At 42.0% G+C, this 20,031-nt stretch overlaps 1 protein-coding gene across 2 annotated transcripts in view; it reads right to left on the bottom strand.

Annotated features, from left to right (window-relative positions):
• AKNAD1 (AKNA domain containing 1) overlaps positions 1-20,031 on the bottom strand; it is a 34,848-nt gene that overhangs the window by 3,994 nt on the left and 10,823 nt on the right. For both annotated transcript variants that reach the window (XM_028102186.1, XM_088022927.1), the window contains exons 6-10: positions 14,876-15,032; positions 8,880-8,965; positions 5,454-5,551; positions 1,513-1,635; positions 1,312-1,419 (exon numbers count right to left, since the gene is read on the bottom strand). In XM_028102186.1, coding sequence (XP_027957987.1) covers positions 1,312-1,419; positions 1,513-1,635; positions 5,454-5,551; positions 8,880-8,965; positions 14,876-15,032 — 572 coding nt within the window. The remainder of the gene's footprint in view (positions 1-1,311; positions 1,420-1,512; positions 1,636-5,453; positions 5,552-8,879; positions 8,966-14,875; positions 15,033-20,031) is intronic.

Raw genomic sequence — 20,031 nt, 5'->3', positions numbered from 1 at the left:
TGCTAGTCTCCAAATATAATTCTGGATTTTATTTGAAACATAGAAACTCAGAGTTGGGAAGGATCATAGGGTCATCTTGTCCAGTTCTAGTCTGGTCTACACCATTTGCAACATCCTGACAAAGTACACTGTCTCCGGATGGGATCTGTAGAGACATCTCTACAGATGGGGCTCAGGACCTCCCACAACAGCCCACTGCATTCCAATTTCTGGAAGGTTCTTTTCAACGCTGAGCAATGCCTCCCTATGACTTCTACCCTCTTGGCCACTATATATTTACTAATGCAGCTCAAAGTCACACTTCAGATGACTCAGTTGATCCCTCATTCCCTCATATATTGGAATGACAAGTCTCATGGACTGTAGACCCAAAGGCCAAGGAGATAGTAAAGAAATCTGCTCTGTTGCTTCTGCAGAGTTTTAGTGGCTGTCATCTCGAGAGAATACATGCACGTGAAGGATTTGGCAGCTGGAGGGGGGCGCGTAGGGGATGTACAGCTGAGTTCAATCTGGGAAATGGCATTCCTTCATCTTGGAAATTGGCAATTGTGAAAGATTAGAAACAGTCTCCCTGATGCCCTGTCCACAGATAGGGAGAGAAAGCGCCGGAGGTATGAACTTTCCCACAAGGAGAGGATGTCAAAGAACCAGATATGGCTGTGGTTCAGAAGCAAAATGCGGAGTATTTCCTTCCCTCCATTTTGTTCCCTCAGCACACTCTGACTTTGTTAATTCTGGCACCACATTTTGCCACGAACTTCCCTTATTTGGGTACGAGTTCCTTTCAATAAATGGTGAACTCCTTGGGGAGGGAGGAGCCATGTCTTACTCATCTTTATAAATAAATGTTTGTGGGCTTTTAATTTTTTCCAAAGACAGCAAAATTTTGCATTGAAATTAGCATGTTTAAGGAGTATAAAAATAGTCTGTTTCTTTACATGCGGACTTTTAGCAGGGACATACTTAAAGCTTTCACCACTCCTGAATAATAGCAATACTAGTAGTGACTCTTCAGTTGGTCATTTGTGTAGCAAATATTTACTATTTGTTATCAATCTACACTGAGTTAGCACTTAATAACTTTCAGAGTCCTTTATTGCTAGGATTTCCTATCTCCCAGCCCCGGCCCAGACTCTGGCCATCCAGGATGCGGGGGCCTCAGGTGAGTACTGGAGAGCCAAGCAGCAGACTGGGGAGGGCAGGGCCCACCCCACCCCACCAAGGGAAGGAGTGGCCGGTGTGATGCGGGTCCCGCATGCCTGGGAGAGCAGCCTGCTTACAAAGATGAGATCGTGCAGCAGAGGTACTTACAAGGTGAAGAATTTTTATTTTCGTTTAAAAAGCAGAGCTTGACAAAGGCACTTCTTTCGTTAGGGTTTAAGTAATTCTCTCCTGGCATGTTGTATCTATAATGAAATTCTAAAAAGAAAAGATGAAAAATACAACTCACTACCGTGGACAGCAGCTGTCCCCACTTAGGCCTTCCGTGCAAGGGCCCCGAGTCGCGCTCACCTTCAAGTGGCTCTTTGCCATAGACTCTTCGGGAATTATGACGCTTAGTGCCACAGTTCTCACATTTATTACTCTGCAATCCAGTCCCAGAAGCAGAAGAGCCTCTGGGGCCTGCAGCAGAACCTGGAAAAGCCCAAGTTACACAAAGGAAGTGTGAGTTTCTTCACTAGAGTCATAAAGTGTGGCAGCTCTAACCAGTGGGCGCCAAAGTGTCCACTTCCCCAGTTGTGTTCCCAAGGGGAGTTCCCAGCCTCGGGATGACATCTGGAATCCCCTTATGACAACTGAGAGATGTTTTGGTAAGTAACAGATCTTATAGGAAAGCCTCAAGAATTTCCTCGCACATGGAGGTGCTTAGGGAAGGTCTGCTGAATGGATGGGTCCGTGAGAACGTGGCCCACTGAACCAATTACAAATGCAAGATCGATATTTTTCCAGATTTGCCCTGATACACCCTCATTCTTTTCTCAGACCCTGTTATGGCCAAGAGCTTGTGTTTTGTCACCCAGAGAGTTGGAAAGATGGTTTTTCTCTACATCAAATCCATAAGCTGATATGGGAAACTGAATTATAGCTTTGCCCTTATCTGTGCCACAGAGGGGCTAGTAGTAGAGAGCGTGTGTGTCTAGTGCAGGTCTAGGACCTGGCAGGCTGTGGGCGATGGAGCCCTCCAGGTAAGGCTAGAGTGTGAGAGGCTGGGCCAGACAAGTGAGCACATCAGGCTTGGGTGTTCAAGCAACATCTCAGCTCCAGGAGAGGTGAGACCAGGGGACAAAGACTCTGCCGACGCTACCTGCCTTGCTACTCTGGTGATTATGCTCATTTGTAACATTATCTTTCAAAGAGTAAGTCACAATGGGATGAGCTCTAGGGATGTTTTTTTCTTTTCCATATCTCAGTCAGTAGTCATTGAGGGGCACCTGGGTGACTCAGCTGGTGGAGCGTCTGACTCTTGGTTTGGGTTCAGGTTGTGATCTCAGGGTCATGAGATTGAGCTCCCTGAGTCGGGCTCCATGCTCAGTGTGGAGTCTGCTGGAGATTCTCTCCCTCCCCTCTGTTCCTCTCCTCCCACTCGTGCATGCACTCTCTCTCTCTCTCTCTCTCAAATAAATAGATAAAATCTTTTAAAAAAATAGTCATTGAATTCCTTCTCAATCCATAACTCAAGGAAATTGCAATAAAGAATTGAGGGCATTCCCTGGGAAGGTTGTATAGTGGAAAGAGCATGAGGTTCAGATAGACCTGAGTTTGAAGTCTGGGTCTGCCATTAGTTAGCAGTGATGGTTAAAAATATGTCCACAAATTCTTTGATATGTTCTTCAGAAGGTAGAGCCTAATTCTTCTCTCCTTGAGTGTGGGCTGGATTTAGTGACTTGCTTCTCACAAATAACGTGATAATGATGATGTATCACTTCCAAAACTAGGTCATAAAAGACACTGAAGCTTCCATGTTGGTCTTTCTCTTGGATCACTTGGCTGCCATGCCATAATGACACTCAAGCAGCCTATTGGAGAGGCACACACAGTGAGGAACTAAAACCTCCTCCCAGTGGCCTTGTGAGTGAACCATCATAGAGGCAGATTCTCTGGTCCCGGTCAGGCCTTCAGTTGAGGGTGGTACTGGCCAACATCTGACTACAACCTCATCAGAGAACTTGAGCCTGAATCACTCAGCTAAGCTGCTCCCAAACTCCTGACCCATAGAAGTTCTGAGACAGAAAATGTTTGTTGTTTTGAACCCATTATATTTTGGGATACTTCACTATAGAGCAGTAGAAATACACCAGCTCTTTGGCAAGTTACTGAATTTCTCTGATCCTCCATTTCCTTATCTGTAAAATAAAGATAATAATTTCTACTTACAGGGATATAAGGATAGCTAAATATTATGCACTATGTCAGCAGTTCTCAAATTTTTTGTCAGAACCCTTTTATACTCTTAAAATTGAGAACCCTAAAGAGCTTTACTTATTATAGTTTTTATCTATCCTGTATCATAATATATGCCATTTCTTGTACTCGTGGTGAAAAATCTCACCCTGCATTGGAGAAGAGCTATTATATGACATTCAGTCGGTTGAAGATGGACTGCTAGAGAGGGATCTATTATAAATTTCAAATCATTTTTGCTTGTGCAGAATCATTCAGATCTTCCCAAGACTGAAAGGCAAGTCCTAAGGCTTTTTTTAAATAGAATTTTAAACTGAAACATTTAAAAATATTTTTATTATGTCATTTAAAACCAACAGTAATTCATTTCATGCTGATAAAATAAGGGTTTTTTTTAAATTTTTTAAAGATTTTATTTATTCAATTGACAGAGAGGGAGCACAAGGGGAGCGGAAGGGGAGGGAGAGGGAGAAGTAGACTTAATTCTGAGCAGGGACCCCAACGCGGGACTCGATCCCAGAACCCCAAGATCATGACCTGAGCCGAAGGCAGATGCTTAACCAACTGAGCCACGCAGGCACCCCGGTTTTTTAAAAAATAGTATTCATTTATTTAAGAGAGAGAGAAAGAGCATGCGTGCATGAGCTCGCAGAGTCGGGGGGGGGGGGCAGAGGGTGAGGGAGAAGGACAAGCAGACTCCGTGCTGAGCACAGGGCCCGATGCTGGGCTTCATCCCATGACCCCAAGATCATGATCTGAGCTGAAACCAAGAGTCCAACCCTCAACTCACTGAGTCATCCAGGCACCCCACAATAACAGGTTTTTAATGCAAAAAAGCTATTTTTAAAAATGAAAGGCATCAGAAGAGTGGCAGTATTCTATGTTTTGGCAAGTGTCTTGAATACCTGGCTTACTAGAAGGCAGCTGGATTCGACGGCTGCACCTGCATTAGTCAGTTGCAGTATCGGCCTTGCACGGATATGTAGCTGGGAAAGAGAGGGTCTCACAGCCCCCCAGAAGGGTCTCAGGGACCCCCAGAGCCTTCTGACCACACTTGGAAAGCCTGTCCTGGTACGGCATCTGGTGTAGTAGGTGTTCAATTGATGAAACATTACTATGACTATTAGAAAATGAATCTTTGGGGTGCCTGGGTGGCTCAGTTGGTTAAGTGTCTGCCTTTGGCTCAGGTCATGATCCTGTGGTCCTGGGATCAAGTCCTGTGTCGGGCTCCCTGCTCAGCGGGGAGTCTGATTCTCCCTCTGCCCCCGCTGCTCCCCCTGCTCGTGCTCTCTCTCTCTCTCTCTCAAATAAATAAATAAATTCTTTAAAGAAGAAGAAGAAGAAAATGAATCATCTATGGAGAAGAAGTAGAACTACACATGACAGAACAGAAAGAACACTGGGTCGAAGGAAAGGCTCTTGGCCCACAGCTTGTATGAGCATGAACAAGCCTCGTTAGGTCTCTGGCCCTGGTTCTTGTGTATAAACAGGGTAGACCAGCCTCGGTGGGGATTCATGCTCAGGAGCTGCCTGAACAGGCAGGCCTCGGCTTCACCTCTTCCTCAACCAGGGTGGTTCTGCCACGGGATGTTTTTCTGCTTAAACTACCTTTGGAGGAAGACTCCTCTGACTAAACATCATTGAATTCCATGCCCTGCATGCTCTCCTGGTCTCCTCCCAGCTCTAATTTTCTTTGCTTCTGTGAAATGTGTATGGACAAGTCGGCAGCAAGTCTCCCATGGCCAGGAAGCTCACCAGGTGGGGATTTTGGGTCATGCTGGAAGGATGACACCCAGAGTGGAGGCCACCTCACAGCTGAGGGCATGGAGTGCTGGGACTCCCGCACAAACACAGGTGGGCACTTTCACCCTGTCTGACCACATTTGACCCATTTGAATCTATTCCATTTTTAATTTTTTACATATTGCAAAAAAAAAAAAATACAATAGGCAACTCCCTTGTCTAGGTAAAGCTGTTTGGTGTGGCAGATGGTCTGCCTGCAGGGAGCAGACCCATGGAGAGGGACCACCGCCCCGGGCCCCTCAACTTACTGAGAATCGAACTGGCATGCTGTGCCTTTTCTGGAATGGCAGGGGGACACCTTCCGCAGTTGGTCTTTCTGTGTCCTTTTTTCTCCATGTTTTCCTTCCTGAAAAAGGTGCATAAGATCCCATAAATTTTGGGGCACCTGGGTGGCTCGGTTGGTTAAGCAACTGCCTTCGGCTCAGGTCATGATCCTGGAGTCCCGGGATCGAGTCCCACATCGGGCTCCCTGATCAGCAGGGAGTCTGCTTCTCCCTCTGACCCAACCCCCTCTCATGCTCTCTCTCTCTCTCTCTCTCATTCTCTCTCTCAAATAAATAAAATCTTTAAAAAAAAAAAGATCCCATAAATTTTTAGACTGCTTCTCCTGGAGATCGTGAATGTGCTGGTAAAACTGAAATGTTAAATTTCTTAGATCAGAGCCTGGGACGATACAGGAGTGGTGTCTTGTCCTCAACACAGAGCTGCCCGCATTTTTGAGAGCCTCCCTATAAGAAACTGCACCTAGCACCGCTTGGCCTGGTAAGAATATGTATACTAAATGTTAAAAAGTAAATCTGTTCTGTTCCCCAGAGGATGCTATCTAATCACCATGCACACATATGCAATATAGAAATTTGAAATATGGAATTATAAGATTTGGGGTTTTCTTCATATTCGTGTCTCAAAATCAGCTCTTACCAGGGGAAGAAGCTGTGCTCCATGTCAGTGCTAGGTCATGTGGCTTTGGCTCCACAAGTGCAAGCTGAGTGTGTCCAGAACGCCCAGCAAGGTGGATTTTGTCCGGTGTGTATGGGGCTAAAAGCGGCGGGAGCACATTGGTTAATTTTAGCTGTACAAGGCCACCAGGGGGCATTAGAAAGATACCTTCCAGTTGTCTACCAGGACACTTTCTCTGACCTGTCTGTTGCTTCAGCCTCCCTTCTTCACAGAAATTCTAACTCCTTCAAAAAAATTCTGATTAATCATAATTCTTAACGAAGCCCTCGCACAACCCCTGAGATACACTAATAGCCCTCCGGGAAAGTTGCTCATTCTTAGTGTGGAAGGCACTGTGCCCTTGATGTCCGGGACATAGCTGGTGAGAGGAATGAGACTGATTTCCACCCCAGGGCGGGGGGGGGGGGGGGGGGGGGGTGGTGGACGGGGAGGGGAGGCGGGGGGGGGAAGTGGGGGAAGTGGGGGAAGCGGGAACGAGCTCCAGACATTGCTTGCTGAATGCAGCACCCCCCCAACCCTGCCCAGGCCTGCTGGCTGCCGTGGAGACAGGCGCTGTGCTTGGAGTTGGTGGGGCTGGGGGCTGAGAAGCTGGGCCCTCCCCACCCCCCCACCCCCCGCTTGGAAAAACATGCTTTCCTCCTGACTCACATATTTTCTCACACCTCATTTTCTGTCTCCTCCTTCCGCCTTTGGGGCATTTGAACATCTGCTCTCCAAAGTGGAAAACTTGGATCTCTTTCAAGGGAGTTCAGTCCCACACATGACTTTCTTTTTCTGCCTCTTTTAAACTTCTTTGTGCACTAAAATCTTCTTGCCAGACATAAAAGCTAAGGGCAATTCTACTTGAGAAGACAGTTTTCCAAGAAGACAAAGTAGCTAGAGCGTACAAAATCCTGCATCAGACGTAGCACAAAGGAATATGCATTTTATCTGTAGCATATATATCATTTATCTGCATATATATAAATATCCCTCAAACATCAGCAAACTTCATAAAGCACATGTCCCATCTGAGAGATATCTAATCTTCTAGAAGAGTAAAGAGTATATGTAGCCCTTTGTTCAATTAATCCCTCAGGTATTATGTAGTTTACCAAGATTTCAATTTATAAATCATGTTTATCTCTATTTCACACCCCAGGGGTACATTCATTGTTAGATCTGATTTCACACTTGGCTGTGCTTTTCCTTCCCTCTTGTCCGTCATAAAAGAGAAAATTTAGTCTGGAACATCAGTCCCTGACTTGATACTTAAGAGTCTCTGTAGGGTCTAGACTAGGGATTTGGAAGAGAAGCATTTAATACCTCGAATGCTTAATCAAAATGTTTTTTAAATGTCAAGCTATTTTTATTATACTTAATACAATTAAAAAAATTCCAAAACCGAGGTTTCATTCAATAAATAAAAATAGTGGGCCTGGGGTGACTCAGGGAGTAGGCATCATTATTGCCCCTTATATTTAAAGGAGAGTCAAAGCCAATGACTGGCATGTTGGTTTAAAGTAATGGTCCACACCAGATGACGCATGGTCATTTTTAGCACAAACATCATGCACTTTTTAGGGGGCGGACACTCACTAGAACACTTAGGACAAGCGCCCATTCCCGTGATGGAATCCTTTCGAGCTTCAGATCTTGTCACCTGCTTCTTTTTTTTTCTTTAAATTTTTTATTGTTATGTTAATCACCATACATTACATCATTAGTTTGTGATGTAGTGTTCCATGATTCATTGTTTGCGTATAACACCCAGTGCTCCATGCAGAATGTGCCCTCTTTAATACCCATCACCAGGCTAACCCATCCCCCCACCCCCTCCCCTCTAGAACCCTCAGTTTGTTTCTCAGAGTCCATCGTCTCTCATGGTTCATCTTTGTCACCTGCTTCTATTAGAGCCCATTATGGACACGTAATAATGGTTGCTAAACAGCTCCTCCCTCCTTGACTCTTGACCTTTCCAAGGTAAATTAGCCCAGCTTTGGCCTGCATCCACGGTGCCTCCTGAGCATGGAGGTAGCGCCTCTCACTAATAGAAGCTTCAAATAAATGATTCTGAATCCACATGGGCTAACAGTTGATCCAAAGAAAATTTCAAGAACATTAAGGATTTCTCCTTAGGATTTTACATCGATGCTTCTTTGGCACAGTTGACAGCTTCTTAACCTCTGGAAGATTTCTTGACCAAGAATGGGGAGAAGTGAACCCCGAGAGGTGGGATTGGGTTTATTTCCAGTGGGACTGGGGACAGAGGGAGGGAAGGGGCAGATTTTCACTCATCACAAGAAGCTGCTCTATGAATGGTGCACAATCATCTCCCGTCTGGGTAATGTTCTGACAGAGCCTACAGGACAAACCACCCTTCGTGGGCTGTAGCCATGATTCTTAACCAAGGGAACTTCTGAGAATCACCTGAGCAGATTTAAAAGAAGTATTCCTACCAGGGCTCCAGCCCCAGTGAGGCTGACACAGTAGGTGAGGGTGAGGCATGTGCATTATTTAACCATCTTCCCGATGACTCTGATGCTCACCCCACTCAAGAGCCACCGTGAGAGGGATTTGTGAATCGGGAGGGAGGCGGGGCATGCCCAGCCCTGCGATCTGCGATCTGTAACTTGGCCAGTGGCTTCTGGCACCTGTTCACCCACTCTCACCGGAGCTATTATCCCCGCACTGATTCCCACCTGCCCTGGGGTTTAGCAGCAAGAAGCCCTCACCGTTCAAGGACCCCATGGCAAAAGTCACAGCTTGGACTGGTCGTCTCTGCGTGGTCCTGCCTTCCCGGGGTGTTGATGGGGTTCTCCTGCACCACAAAGCACACACAGATGTCGCTGTGAGTGAGGAAGTGACTCATCCCGCCGCCGCTCACGCACAGAGGCAGCTGAACTCACCTCTCCGGGACTCCTTTGCTCTGATATCTTGCTCGGCGGGGTCTGTGCTATAATGGCTTGGGGCTTAAAGAGAGAAGGTTTCAATACTGGCTTGGCCTCTCTCCTCCTCCAAACATTTAAACATCTAGTTTACAGATGAGAGAATACTTTCCCCCTTTTTCTTTCCTTAGTTTCAAATTTCCCCAGGCTCCACCGGAGGATGAACAGATTTAGGAAGATAATTTTTAAATCCATCAATCTGACCACTCTTCGTAGAGCTCTACAAGCTTTTCCAAAGAAATGCATTCAACTACGAATTAAAACAGGCTTTAGGACTATTTAGAGGCTGAAATTACTGTTTATATGTCCCTTTTTAACACAGAAAAATTACACGACTTCACGGAAACGCCTGACACCACCCAGAGTGTATTTTTTACTACGGTTTTTACCCTTTCTGTAAACAGAACACGTGCTCTTCTCCCCATTATAAACAATGCTGGCACAAGCATCCTTGTACAGATAGGTTTTTCCATATTTTGAATTACTTCCTTAGGAAATGTCTAGGTCAAAGGTCGTGAACATGTTTGCGCGATGATACCTGTTGCCAAATTGCTTTCCACAGACGTTGTAAGAATGACACAGCCACCAACAATGTGGGCAGCTCAGTTTGACCCCACCTTCCTCTGCATCAGGTATTATCCTTGGAAATATTTTTGTTCATTTAAAAAGCGGGGCAGTGGCACCTTGTATTAGTTGCCTCTGTTATTAAAGGAGATAAACATTTCTCCATGTGCTTATTTATTGGCTGTGTTTCCTACTTGTGACTTTTAGTTCATCTCCTTTGTCCGTTACTTTTTTGGAGATTTTCGGTGTTTCCTTACTAACAAAAACAACCGTTTGTGGCCTGCTCATTGTGCCAGGTCCTCCTCATACAACCTGCTTGGTTCCTTCTCGCCCTCCTGGCATCCTGAGGCTCAGAGAATTTCAGCAACTTGGCAAGGTCACAGAGAGTAAGTGGCAGAACTGGGATTTGAAACTTTCCCCTTCTGCTTGTGTTCTTAACCACAATTTTCCTGCTCCTTTGTGCACCTGTCAGAGCCCTTTGTATAATACAAATCTCAATGTGGAACGTTATTTGTTCTTAGTATTTTCCAACTTGTCTGCCTTTAAAAAAAAAGTGGCTTCAGTTTCGGTTTTGCAAATATTAGTTAAAATGTTGATGTTGTCAAAGAGGAGGTGGCAATGGCCGAGGAACATATGAAAATGAGTTAAATTTCACAAACAGTCCAAGAAATACAGATGAAAACAATGAGATACCAGTTTCACTTATCACTTTGGCAAAGATTGGAAAGAAAAAAAAAATCCCCAGGGTGGGCTTGGGGGTAGGGTAGGGACACAGCTCCTTTCTGATGCACAGCTGGGGCATGACACCACCTTGCTAAGGGCCAGTTTATCAGAATTTTCACTCTGTGCCTCTTGAACTGTTAATGGCAGTGCTAGGTTTTTAGTCTAAGGAAATAATCGAGTATGGCCCAAAGCTTGCATATGAAATGATTACCAAAGCAGTGTTTGTAATATCAAAGAACCAGAACAAACCAAATGTCCATCAACAAGGGATTGGTTAAATGAATTGGTATAAGGAAATACAATGCAGTCCTTAAAAATGAAGCCATAGGTTTATTCTACATGATTGTTGAAATGCCCACGATAGAATGTTAAAAGAGAAAAAGCATCATAAAACAATATATATAGCATGATCCCAGTTTTGCAAAAATGTGTATGTGTCTGCGGAGAAGAAAAAAGACTGGACAGATTCACACTAACACATTAGCTATGATTTTTCTGTGAAATGTTCTTTATACTTTTTTCTATCTTATTTGTTTTGCGGTAAGCATAAATTGTTTTTATAATTTAAAAAAGGCTTTGCCCCTGTATTTTCTTTGATCACTTCTCACTTTTAGGGGTACAGGGGCACCCTGCATTTCACATATAAGGCAGATTTACATGAGCAGAATGTAGGCAGGTGCCCTCCGCCTGAACTGGGAGGCCTGGGATGCAGTATCCCCTGACGTTTGTCCTCACCTTCCTAAGCTTGCAACTGTTCTTCTGCCAAGTCTTTGCAAACTGTGAGCTCTGAACCGACATTATAATTTTGTCACTATCCTTTTAGACCAAGGGTTTTTTTTTTTCATTTGTTTAATGAACATATAATGTATTATTTGTTTCAGGGGTACAGGTCTGTGACTTGTCAGTCCCACACAATTCACAGCACACACCCTCCCCCATGCCCACCACCCAGCCACCCCATCCCTCCCACTCCCCCCTTAGACCAGGGGTTTTTAATCCCAGTACTTCCAGCTCGTTCGTAATGAAATAATCTCAAGGTCTGGTCCCTAGACCAACAGCACTGGCATCACCTGGGAGCTTGTTAGAAACGCAGAACTGCAGGCTCACTTCAGACCCACCGAATCGAAGCCTGTGTGCAGAAAGATTTGCACAGGATTCCTAGGTGCGCTGTGGCTGGAGAAGCCCTGATCTAGAACAGGTACCCCAGGCAAGTGTCTCCCGAGCGCTGAGAGTGGGAAACATTAGCAACACCAGCAGCTGTCGCCAGCACTGACATCCAAGGTGTTAGTTAATCTCAGAGCCAGGTGATCACGATGATGCCAGGTTCAGAGCCACCCTCAGCAACACTGGTTATGGTCAGAGATCCAACAGAATGAACTGAACTGAGCAGGGATGGGCTGCTGGACATGACCCTGGGATCAGAGGACAACCCCATGGCCATTTGATCTGGTTAGTCTGTGTTATTGTTGTTTTTTGGGTTTTGGTATTTTGTTTGTTTGTTTGTTTGGTTTTTTTTTTGTTCTTTTAGGCAGTTTGAGTTTAGAATCAGTTCTTGAGCTCTGTGGGAGCCCCACTTTGGGGGATTCTTTGGCTAAGGGTCATCGGGAATTTGACTGCAGCCTTCCTGGCTCGATGGAAAGGAGCAACCTGCGGTAGAGTGGGGTGGGGACATCTTGTGGCCACTCTCCCTTTCTCCTCTCAGAAGTTGTCAGGCCCTCCCTCAGGAGCGATAGCTGTGGAGGAAGGGGCCTGTCACTGCCCCAAAGGACGCCCTGGTGTTTCGTAGGAATCCACGGAGCAGCACAGAGGGACTGCCTTTAGAACTGCAGTTCCATGGGGAGACCCAAATCAGTTCATCATCCCCACCGCACCCCTAAGGCGCCATCAGATCCTGCCTGGAGTTCCTTTTTTTTTTCTTTTAAATTTTATTTTATTATGTTATGTTAGTCACCATACAGTACATCATTAGTTTTTGATGTAGTGATCCACGATTCATTGTTTTCATATAAGACCCAGAGCTCCATGCAGTACGTGCCCTCCTTAATACCCATCACCGGGCTAACCCATCCCCCCACCCTCCTCCCCTCTAAAACCCTCAGATTCTTTCTCAGAGTCCATCGTCTCTCATGGATCATCTCTCCCTCCGATTTCCCCCCCTTCATTTTTCCCTTCCTTCTCCTAATGTCCTCCAAGCTATTCCTTATGTTCCACAAAAAAGTGAAACCATATGATAATTGACTCTCTCTGCTTGACATATTTCACTTAGCATAATCTCCTCCAGTCCCATCCATGTTGATGTAAAAGTTGGTATTCATCCTTTCTGATGGCTGAGTAATATTCCACTGTATATATGGACCACATCTTCTTTACCCATTCATCTGTGGAAGGGCATCTCGGTTCTTTCCACAGTTTGGCTATTGTGGACATTGCTGCTATGAACATTGGGGTGCATATGGCCCTTCTTTTCACTACATCTGTGTTTTGGGGGTAAATGCCCAGTAGTGCAATTGCTGGGTCATAGGGTAGCTCTATTTCCCCAACTCTCCACCTACCTTCCTCCTTCTTACCCCTCCCTCCAACTCAGTTCAAATCTTACCTTCCCTGACCATGTCTCCTGAGTGACTCGGCCCTCCCACAGTGAGTGACTTTTGGTCATATGCCATTACTGAATAATCACAAAAGCTAACACCCAGCTAGTGTGCTTAACTATGAGCCAGGCCCCATTTCAAGCACTCTACCCATATTAACTCACTTAACACCATAACAACATCATAACAGTTTCTAACAAGCTGCCAGGTGATGTCAATGCTCTTGGTCTGGGGACCACACTTGAGATTATTTCATTACAAATTAATTTGTAAGTGCTGGGATTAAAAATCCGCAGGTCTAAAATGATAATGGCAAAATTATAATGAGAAGTAAACAATAATAATTCTGTTGGCTCAGGGCTTTACAGTTTGCAAAGATTTTTAACAGTAGAGGAGTTGGAAGCTTAGGCAGATATTATTATTTATTTTACAGAGTAAACTGAGGCACAGAGAGGTTACATAACTTGCCCAAGGTCACAAAGCTGCTGAGTGACAGAGCCAGTGCTCAGACCCACGCAGTTCAGCTCCAGAGTCACAGGAATGTATTATTTTAAGAGCATTGCACTTTTAACATTCTGTCATTATACATTAATTTTATTTGTTCATTGTATGTATCCCTTAGAGATATGTAAGCATCTTGAGGGCAGGTGATTTGTCTGCTTTGTTCATGTTATACTCCAATACATAGAAAAGTGCCTAGCATTTGGCAATATTTGTTGAATGAATGAATGATCCTAGCAGTAGACTCTCTTTTCAGGGCCACTTATCACAAAATTCTAGAGGTCTTATTATTTCGCAATAGTTGCTGGTAAACTTGGGACCCAGTAAAGAAAAGCAAACCCTGATCTGAGGGAGCTGCTGGGTGGAAGGCTAGGCTCACTCCCTGGGCTCCCTCACACCACCAGGAAGCTAATTCTGGTTCACAGCTTGGGAAGCACTGAAACTGTTAAATTCACAAGGGCTCAGAGGTTACTACACTGAATATTCACGCTGTATCAGGAGCTCAGTCAGATGTCTGGGATACAAAGATAGGTACAAAGGCACAGGGACAAGTGAGACACAGTCCTGTGGGGACACAGAGGTCTGAGCAAAGAATTCTGCCTGGGGTGGGGGACTGTGTGTCAAAGTTATATAAATGGCCTAACTCGGAAGCTGGGCCATGAATGAAATTTTGCTGGAAAGGTTAAGTGTTTTGAAGGAGCAAACACACTTTTTTGGCAGGGCTAGCATTTATATAACCTTCAACATCTTGTTCTTAATTGTGACAAAAACCTATTCAGATTTTGAGTGTCAGCCACAGGCTGTGACTTCAAGTACTGTCTGAAACAAAAGAGTCACTTTAAGGCAATTATCCAGATGATTCAGTTTCTCAGAATTTTAATTTAGTCTGAAATGTTCTGAGAGTTGAAACTACAAAAACAAAAAGTGTAGAAAGACAGTGGTGATTGATTTGAATTCCTAATCTTGCCTATGTAGACAATCCAAAAGAATTTAACTTGAGAGGAGGAAAATGCAGAAGTGGACCCATGGGAAATAGTTCTTCCCACTGATTGTGTTATTCTTTATGTAGAAGAGGGAATATAAAACTATTCAGAGAAATTATTTCTTCCAGGCACAATCCACAAAAATGTTGCCCTTCATCCAGAAGAAATAGCTTTTCAGTGGTTCATCACTTTAAACGGCATTGTTACATCTTAAACTAATAAGATCTTTCAAAAACCAACATTAAAATAGCTTCTAATTTTTAAAAGCTCATTCCATTTTAAATAATATGATTCATGGGACTTTGGAAAGTTAAATTTGCATGAAATATTAAAATAGAATTCATGATTTCATGAATTAGGATTCTATAAATGCATAAAAAACATTTTTCCTGGCATGAAATTAGGCTGTAGGTTGCCGTATTACCTCATTTGAGGGTGGAGAGGATATGGATGCCAAGTCATCCGAGATGATTGGAGAACTCACAGGAAGAGAGACGGCTGAAGTACATTTGCCCTTATTAATTTTCTCTTTAACATCTTCAAGTAGCATCTCCAACTTGAAAATTTCACCTTCCACTTCTCTAATAGACATAAACAAGCATCTTACTGGATATGCAGTCAACATTCTAATTAGTAACAACAGTTCATGAATATAGCATTGATCTATATTATTAATGTGGTTTGGCTTCAGACAGGAAGGATAATGGACACCCGCCCTGACATGCATCCTGTTTATAGTCTCACTCCAAAGGCCTGGGCTCTAATCCTCATTTTGTTATTCATTAGCTGTGCTTCCTTGGGAAAATCACCTCATCTTACTGTACCTCCAGTGTGTCAACTATAACATGGGCATAACAATACTCTGCTCATCTGGATCTAATTATTTTGAGGTCCCTTACAGTTCTAAGAGCTGTGATTCTATGGAAATAATGATTTATATCAATTGAAAAGATGAAGGATATGAAATATCTGAGGAATCATTTGATTAACAAGCTTGATCTATAGGCATATGTACATATATGTATACATGTTTAAACAAATGTATATGTGTAAATGTATACATACATATAAATATTTTACCCAAAAATAATCCAATTTCCCCAAAGCCATTACATTTACAAAAATTTACCTCATATTAATCCACAAAGAAAAATCTCACCAAATTCCAAAACATTAAAAATTATACCACTGCTACAAATAAGCAATTATAGTGAGGTTGCAGGATACAAGGTTAATATTACAAAAGTGAATCACTTAGCTATATACTAGCAACAAGTGAAATTTGAAATTAAAGACACAATACCATTTACATTAAGATCAAAAAAATGAAATATTTAGGTATAGATTTAACAAAATATGTACAAGATCTATATAAGGAAAACTATAAAACTCTGATGAATGAAATCAAATAACTAAATAAATGCAGAGATATTCCATGTTTGTGGATAAGAAGACTCAATATTGTCAAGATATCAGTTCTTCCCAACCCAATCTATAGATTAAGGGCAACCCCTGTCAAAATTCCAGCTAGTTCTTTTGTAGATACTGACAAAATGATTCTGAAGTTTATATGAAGAGACAAAAGACTCAGAATAGCCAACACAATATTGAAGGACAAGAACAAAGTTGAAAGACTGACACTACCCAACTTTGATACCTACTATAAAGCTACAGTAATCAGGGCCGTGTGGTATTGGTGAAAGACTATACAAATAGATCAGCGGGACGGAATAGAGAACCCAGAAGTAGACCCACATAATTATAGTCACTCGATCTTTGACAAAAGAGCAAAAGCAATACAATGGAACAAAGATAGTCTTTTCAACAAATGGTGCTAGAACAACTGAATATCCACGAGCCAAAAAATGAATCTAGACACATACCTTATACCCTTCATAAAAATTAACTCAAAATGGATCACAGACCTAAGGTAAAATGCAAAAGCGTAAAACTCCTAGAAGATAACATAGTAGAATACCTAGATAATCTTGGGTATGGTGATGACTTTTGAGATACAAAACCGAAGACACCATCCATGAAAGACATAACTGATGAGCTAGATTTCATTAAAATTAAAACTTCCATTCTGCCAAGAAAATGAGAAGACAAGACATAGACCAAGAGAAAATATTGGCAAAGGGCTGATAAAGGATCGTTATCCAAAATATACAAAGAACCCTTCAAATGCAACAATAAGAAAACAACCCAATTTTAAAATGTGCTACAGACCTTGATAGACACCTCACCGAAGAAAATATACAGATGGGAAATAAGCTTATGAAAAGACGCTCTGCAACATATGTCATCAGGGAAGTGCAAATTTAAACAACAATGAGATACCACTATACATTAGTGGAATCGCCCAAATCTGGAATGCTAACAACCAAATACTGGCAATGATGTGGAGCAATAGGAACTCTCAATCATTGCTGGTGGGAATACAAACAGCCACTTTGGAAGACAGTTTGACAGTTTCTTTCAAAACTAAACATATTCTTACCATATGACCCAGGAATCAGACTCCTTGGTATTTACCCAAAGGAGCTGAAAATTTATGTTGACACAAAAAACTTGCACACAGATGTTTATAGCATCCGTAGCCATACTTTTCAAAACTTGGTAGCAACCGAGATGTCCCTCAGTAGGTGAATAGCTAAGTAAGCTGTGGCACATCTAGACAGTGGAAGATTACTCATCACTAAAAAATGAGTTTTCAAGTCATGAAAAGACATGTAGGAACCTTAAATACATATTACTAAGTAGAAGAAGCCCAATCTGAAAAGTCTACATATTGCATGATTCTAACTATGTGACATTCTGGAAAAGGCAGAACTATAGCAACAGTAAAAAGATCAACGATTGCCAGAGGCTGGGGTGGGGGGAAAGATGAATTGGTGGAGTACAAAGGATTTTCAGGGCAGTGAAAATTCTCTATATGATGCCATAAGGATGGGCACAGGTCACTATACATTTGTCCAAACCATAGAATGTACGGCACCAACAGTAAACCCCAATGCAAACTCTGGGCTTTGGACAATTATGATTTATCTGTGTAGGTTCATCAGTTGTAACAAAGGTACCACTCTGGTGGGGGATGTTGATAATGGGAGAGGCTGTGCATGTGTGCGGGCAGAGGTGTACGGGAAATCTCTGTATCTTCCTCTCAATTTTCCTGTGAAGCTAAAGATACTCTTAAAAAGTCTTAAAATTTTTGCCACCCACATTCTTTGATCACTGGAAATTAATAACAAAAATACAGCAACAACAAAAACAACAAAAAACTAATTGGGAATTTTAACACTCATCCTAATAACTCTTGGGTTACTAGGAAATAAAAATAGAGAATAGGGATAGTCTACAAGTGAATAATAAATGAGAAAACATCATGTAAAACCAATGTAATGTAGCTAGTACAGTACTCTGAGGACAATTTATAGCTTAAAATGCATTTACTAGAGGGAAATTGCAAAATCAATAAGCTAAATATTCAAAACAGGAAGATAGAAAAAGAACCACAAGATAAACCCCCCAAAAGGAGATATAAATGGAACTGGAAAGAATTTGATCAATAAAACATTTTCTTTGAAAATATCTATAAAATAAACCAGTGGAAAGTCTGACTGAAAAGCATTAAGAACGAGAAAGGAAAGATAACAGAAGAAAATTTTTTAATCAAATGGGATTGAACAACTTTATACCAACACAGTTTAGAATCTAGATGAAATGGACAAGTCTCTAGGAAAACGTAAATTATTAAAATCTACTCAAAAAGAGGTAGAAAATCTGAAAAAACTACCCAGAGAAAAATAGAAAAGATTATCGAAAATTTACCCCCCAAAAGGCACCAAATCCAAGTGGGATTATGAATGAGTTCTAGAAAGACTTTAAGTTGGAACATAGAAAGAAAAGGGAAAATTTCCCAAATCATTCTATAATTAAACATTAGGATGTTTAATAATATGTTAATATTAATTAATTATGGGTTAATTAATCTGTATTAGATTTAGGAAATAAATAGATTTCTAAATCCCACTTGATTAAACATTTTCTTAAATTTAAAAAAAAACCTAATCCTAGTAAACTGGGAGTAGAATCTTGATAAATTATCTACTTGAAACTACAGCAAATATCATACTTGGAAAAAATTCCCTTACTGTTCAGAACATGACAAGAATGATTGCTTTTGCTAGTATTATTTATCATTGTTTTGGAAAACCTAGCAAATAAATCAATAAAAAGAAATGTGATATATAAGAATTGGAGGGAAAAAAAGATAAAGTATAAATATTTAGGGGGGAATTATTTTCAAATGCTATGACTGTCACACCTAAAAACAAGACAATCAATGGATAATCAAAGAACACTAAAAACAAACTTGTGTAAGGTAACCCAGCACAAGTTAAATATACGATTTTTCTTTATTTCCTGTATATCAGTTACAGAAAACATCTATTACTAATGCTCAGAAAACCTATAAAATACCTAGGAATAAGTCTAACAAAACATTCATGAAATCTACATGAAGAAAACATGCTCTTGGATGGGAATACTCAATGAAGGTTTAAACTCTTCTCTAACTAATCTGTAAATTCAACACAATTCTAAACAGAATTCTAGTGGAATTTCATTAAGGAAATTTGGTGAGCTGATTATAAAGTTTATGGGTAAGAAGAAGGTGCAAGGACAGCTAACAACTTTTAAAGAAGAAATATTTCAAAATGTACACTAGACTATAGTCATTTAAAACTGTGTGGTTAAGGTGGAAATAGAAACATAACTCAACAGGATGGAATTGAACCAGACCCATCTACACGTGGAGAGGTTTTTTTTATAGGATAAAAGTGGCTTTTCCAACCAGTGGGAAAGCCTGCTCTACTCAGTAAGCAGTGGTACAAAGATCTAAGCATGGAAAACCCTACTGAGAGTCAAGTAAAATATAGGAAAATATGCTCTAAACTGGCAGGCGGACAAGAACTAGGCAGGGGACAAGGAGAGGCTGAAAATCGGAAGGAAGTGAAATGGTGGAGCAAGGCCTGAAGGTGGTGGGAAGAAATGGGCTCAAGGACCATGGCCAGATGGGTTGGAAGTGAGTGAAGGAAGAAAGAGGAGGTGAAAACATGCAGATCTGGAGATGGGGGAAAGACCTTTTTTTTAAGTTTATTTATTTTTTTAGTAATCTCTATACCCAACGTGGGGCTTGAACTCACAACCCTGAGATCAAGAGTCGCATGCTCTTCTGACTGAGCCAGCCAGGTGTCCCAGAAAAGGCATTTTTGAGGGGAATTTGTGATCTTTTCCATAAAGCAGAAGACAAGATCGTATGCTCATAATATCAGAGAGAAGGGATTGGTGGAGAAAGAGCCCCATTCCTTGACCCCTTGGCTTCTGGTGTTAGCCTGTGAAATGACTATCAGACTATATTCTGACAAACAAGCTGCATGAAATAAAACAACTCTTTTTGCATATTACCTTTTAAAGGTAATATGAGCACATAGTGGACTTAAACAAGTAATTTGTCAACAATTCAGCAGAATTCTTTCCCCTGCAGAAAGCCATCTACAATGGCCTTTGGATTCAACA

Source organism: Eumetopias jubatus, unplaced genomic scaffold (genome assembly GCF_037043125.1).
Source record: "Eumetopias jubatus isolate StellerSeaLion01/CBP00866 unplaced genomic scaffold, mEumJub1_p1.0 scaffold_4, whole genome shotgun sequence".
NCBI lineage: Eukaryota > Metazoa > Chordata > Mammalia > Carnivora > Otariidae > Eumetopias > Eumetopias jubatus.
This window is presented reverse-complemented; position numbering and strand designations above follow the sequence as displayed.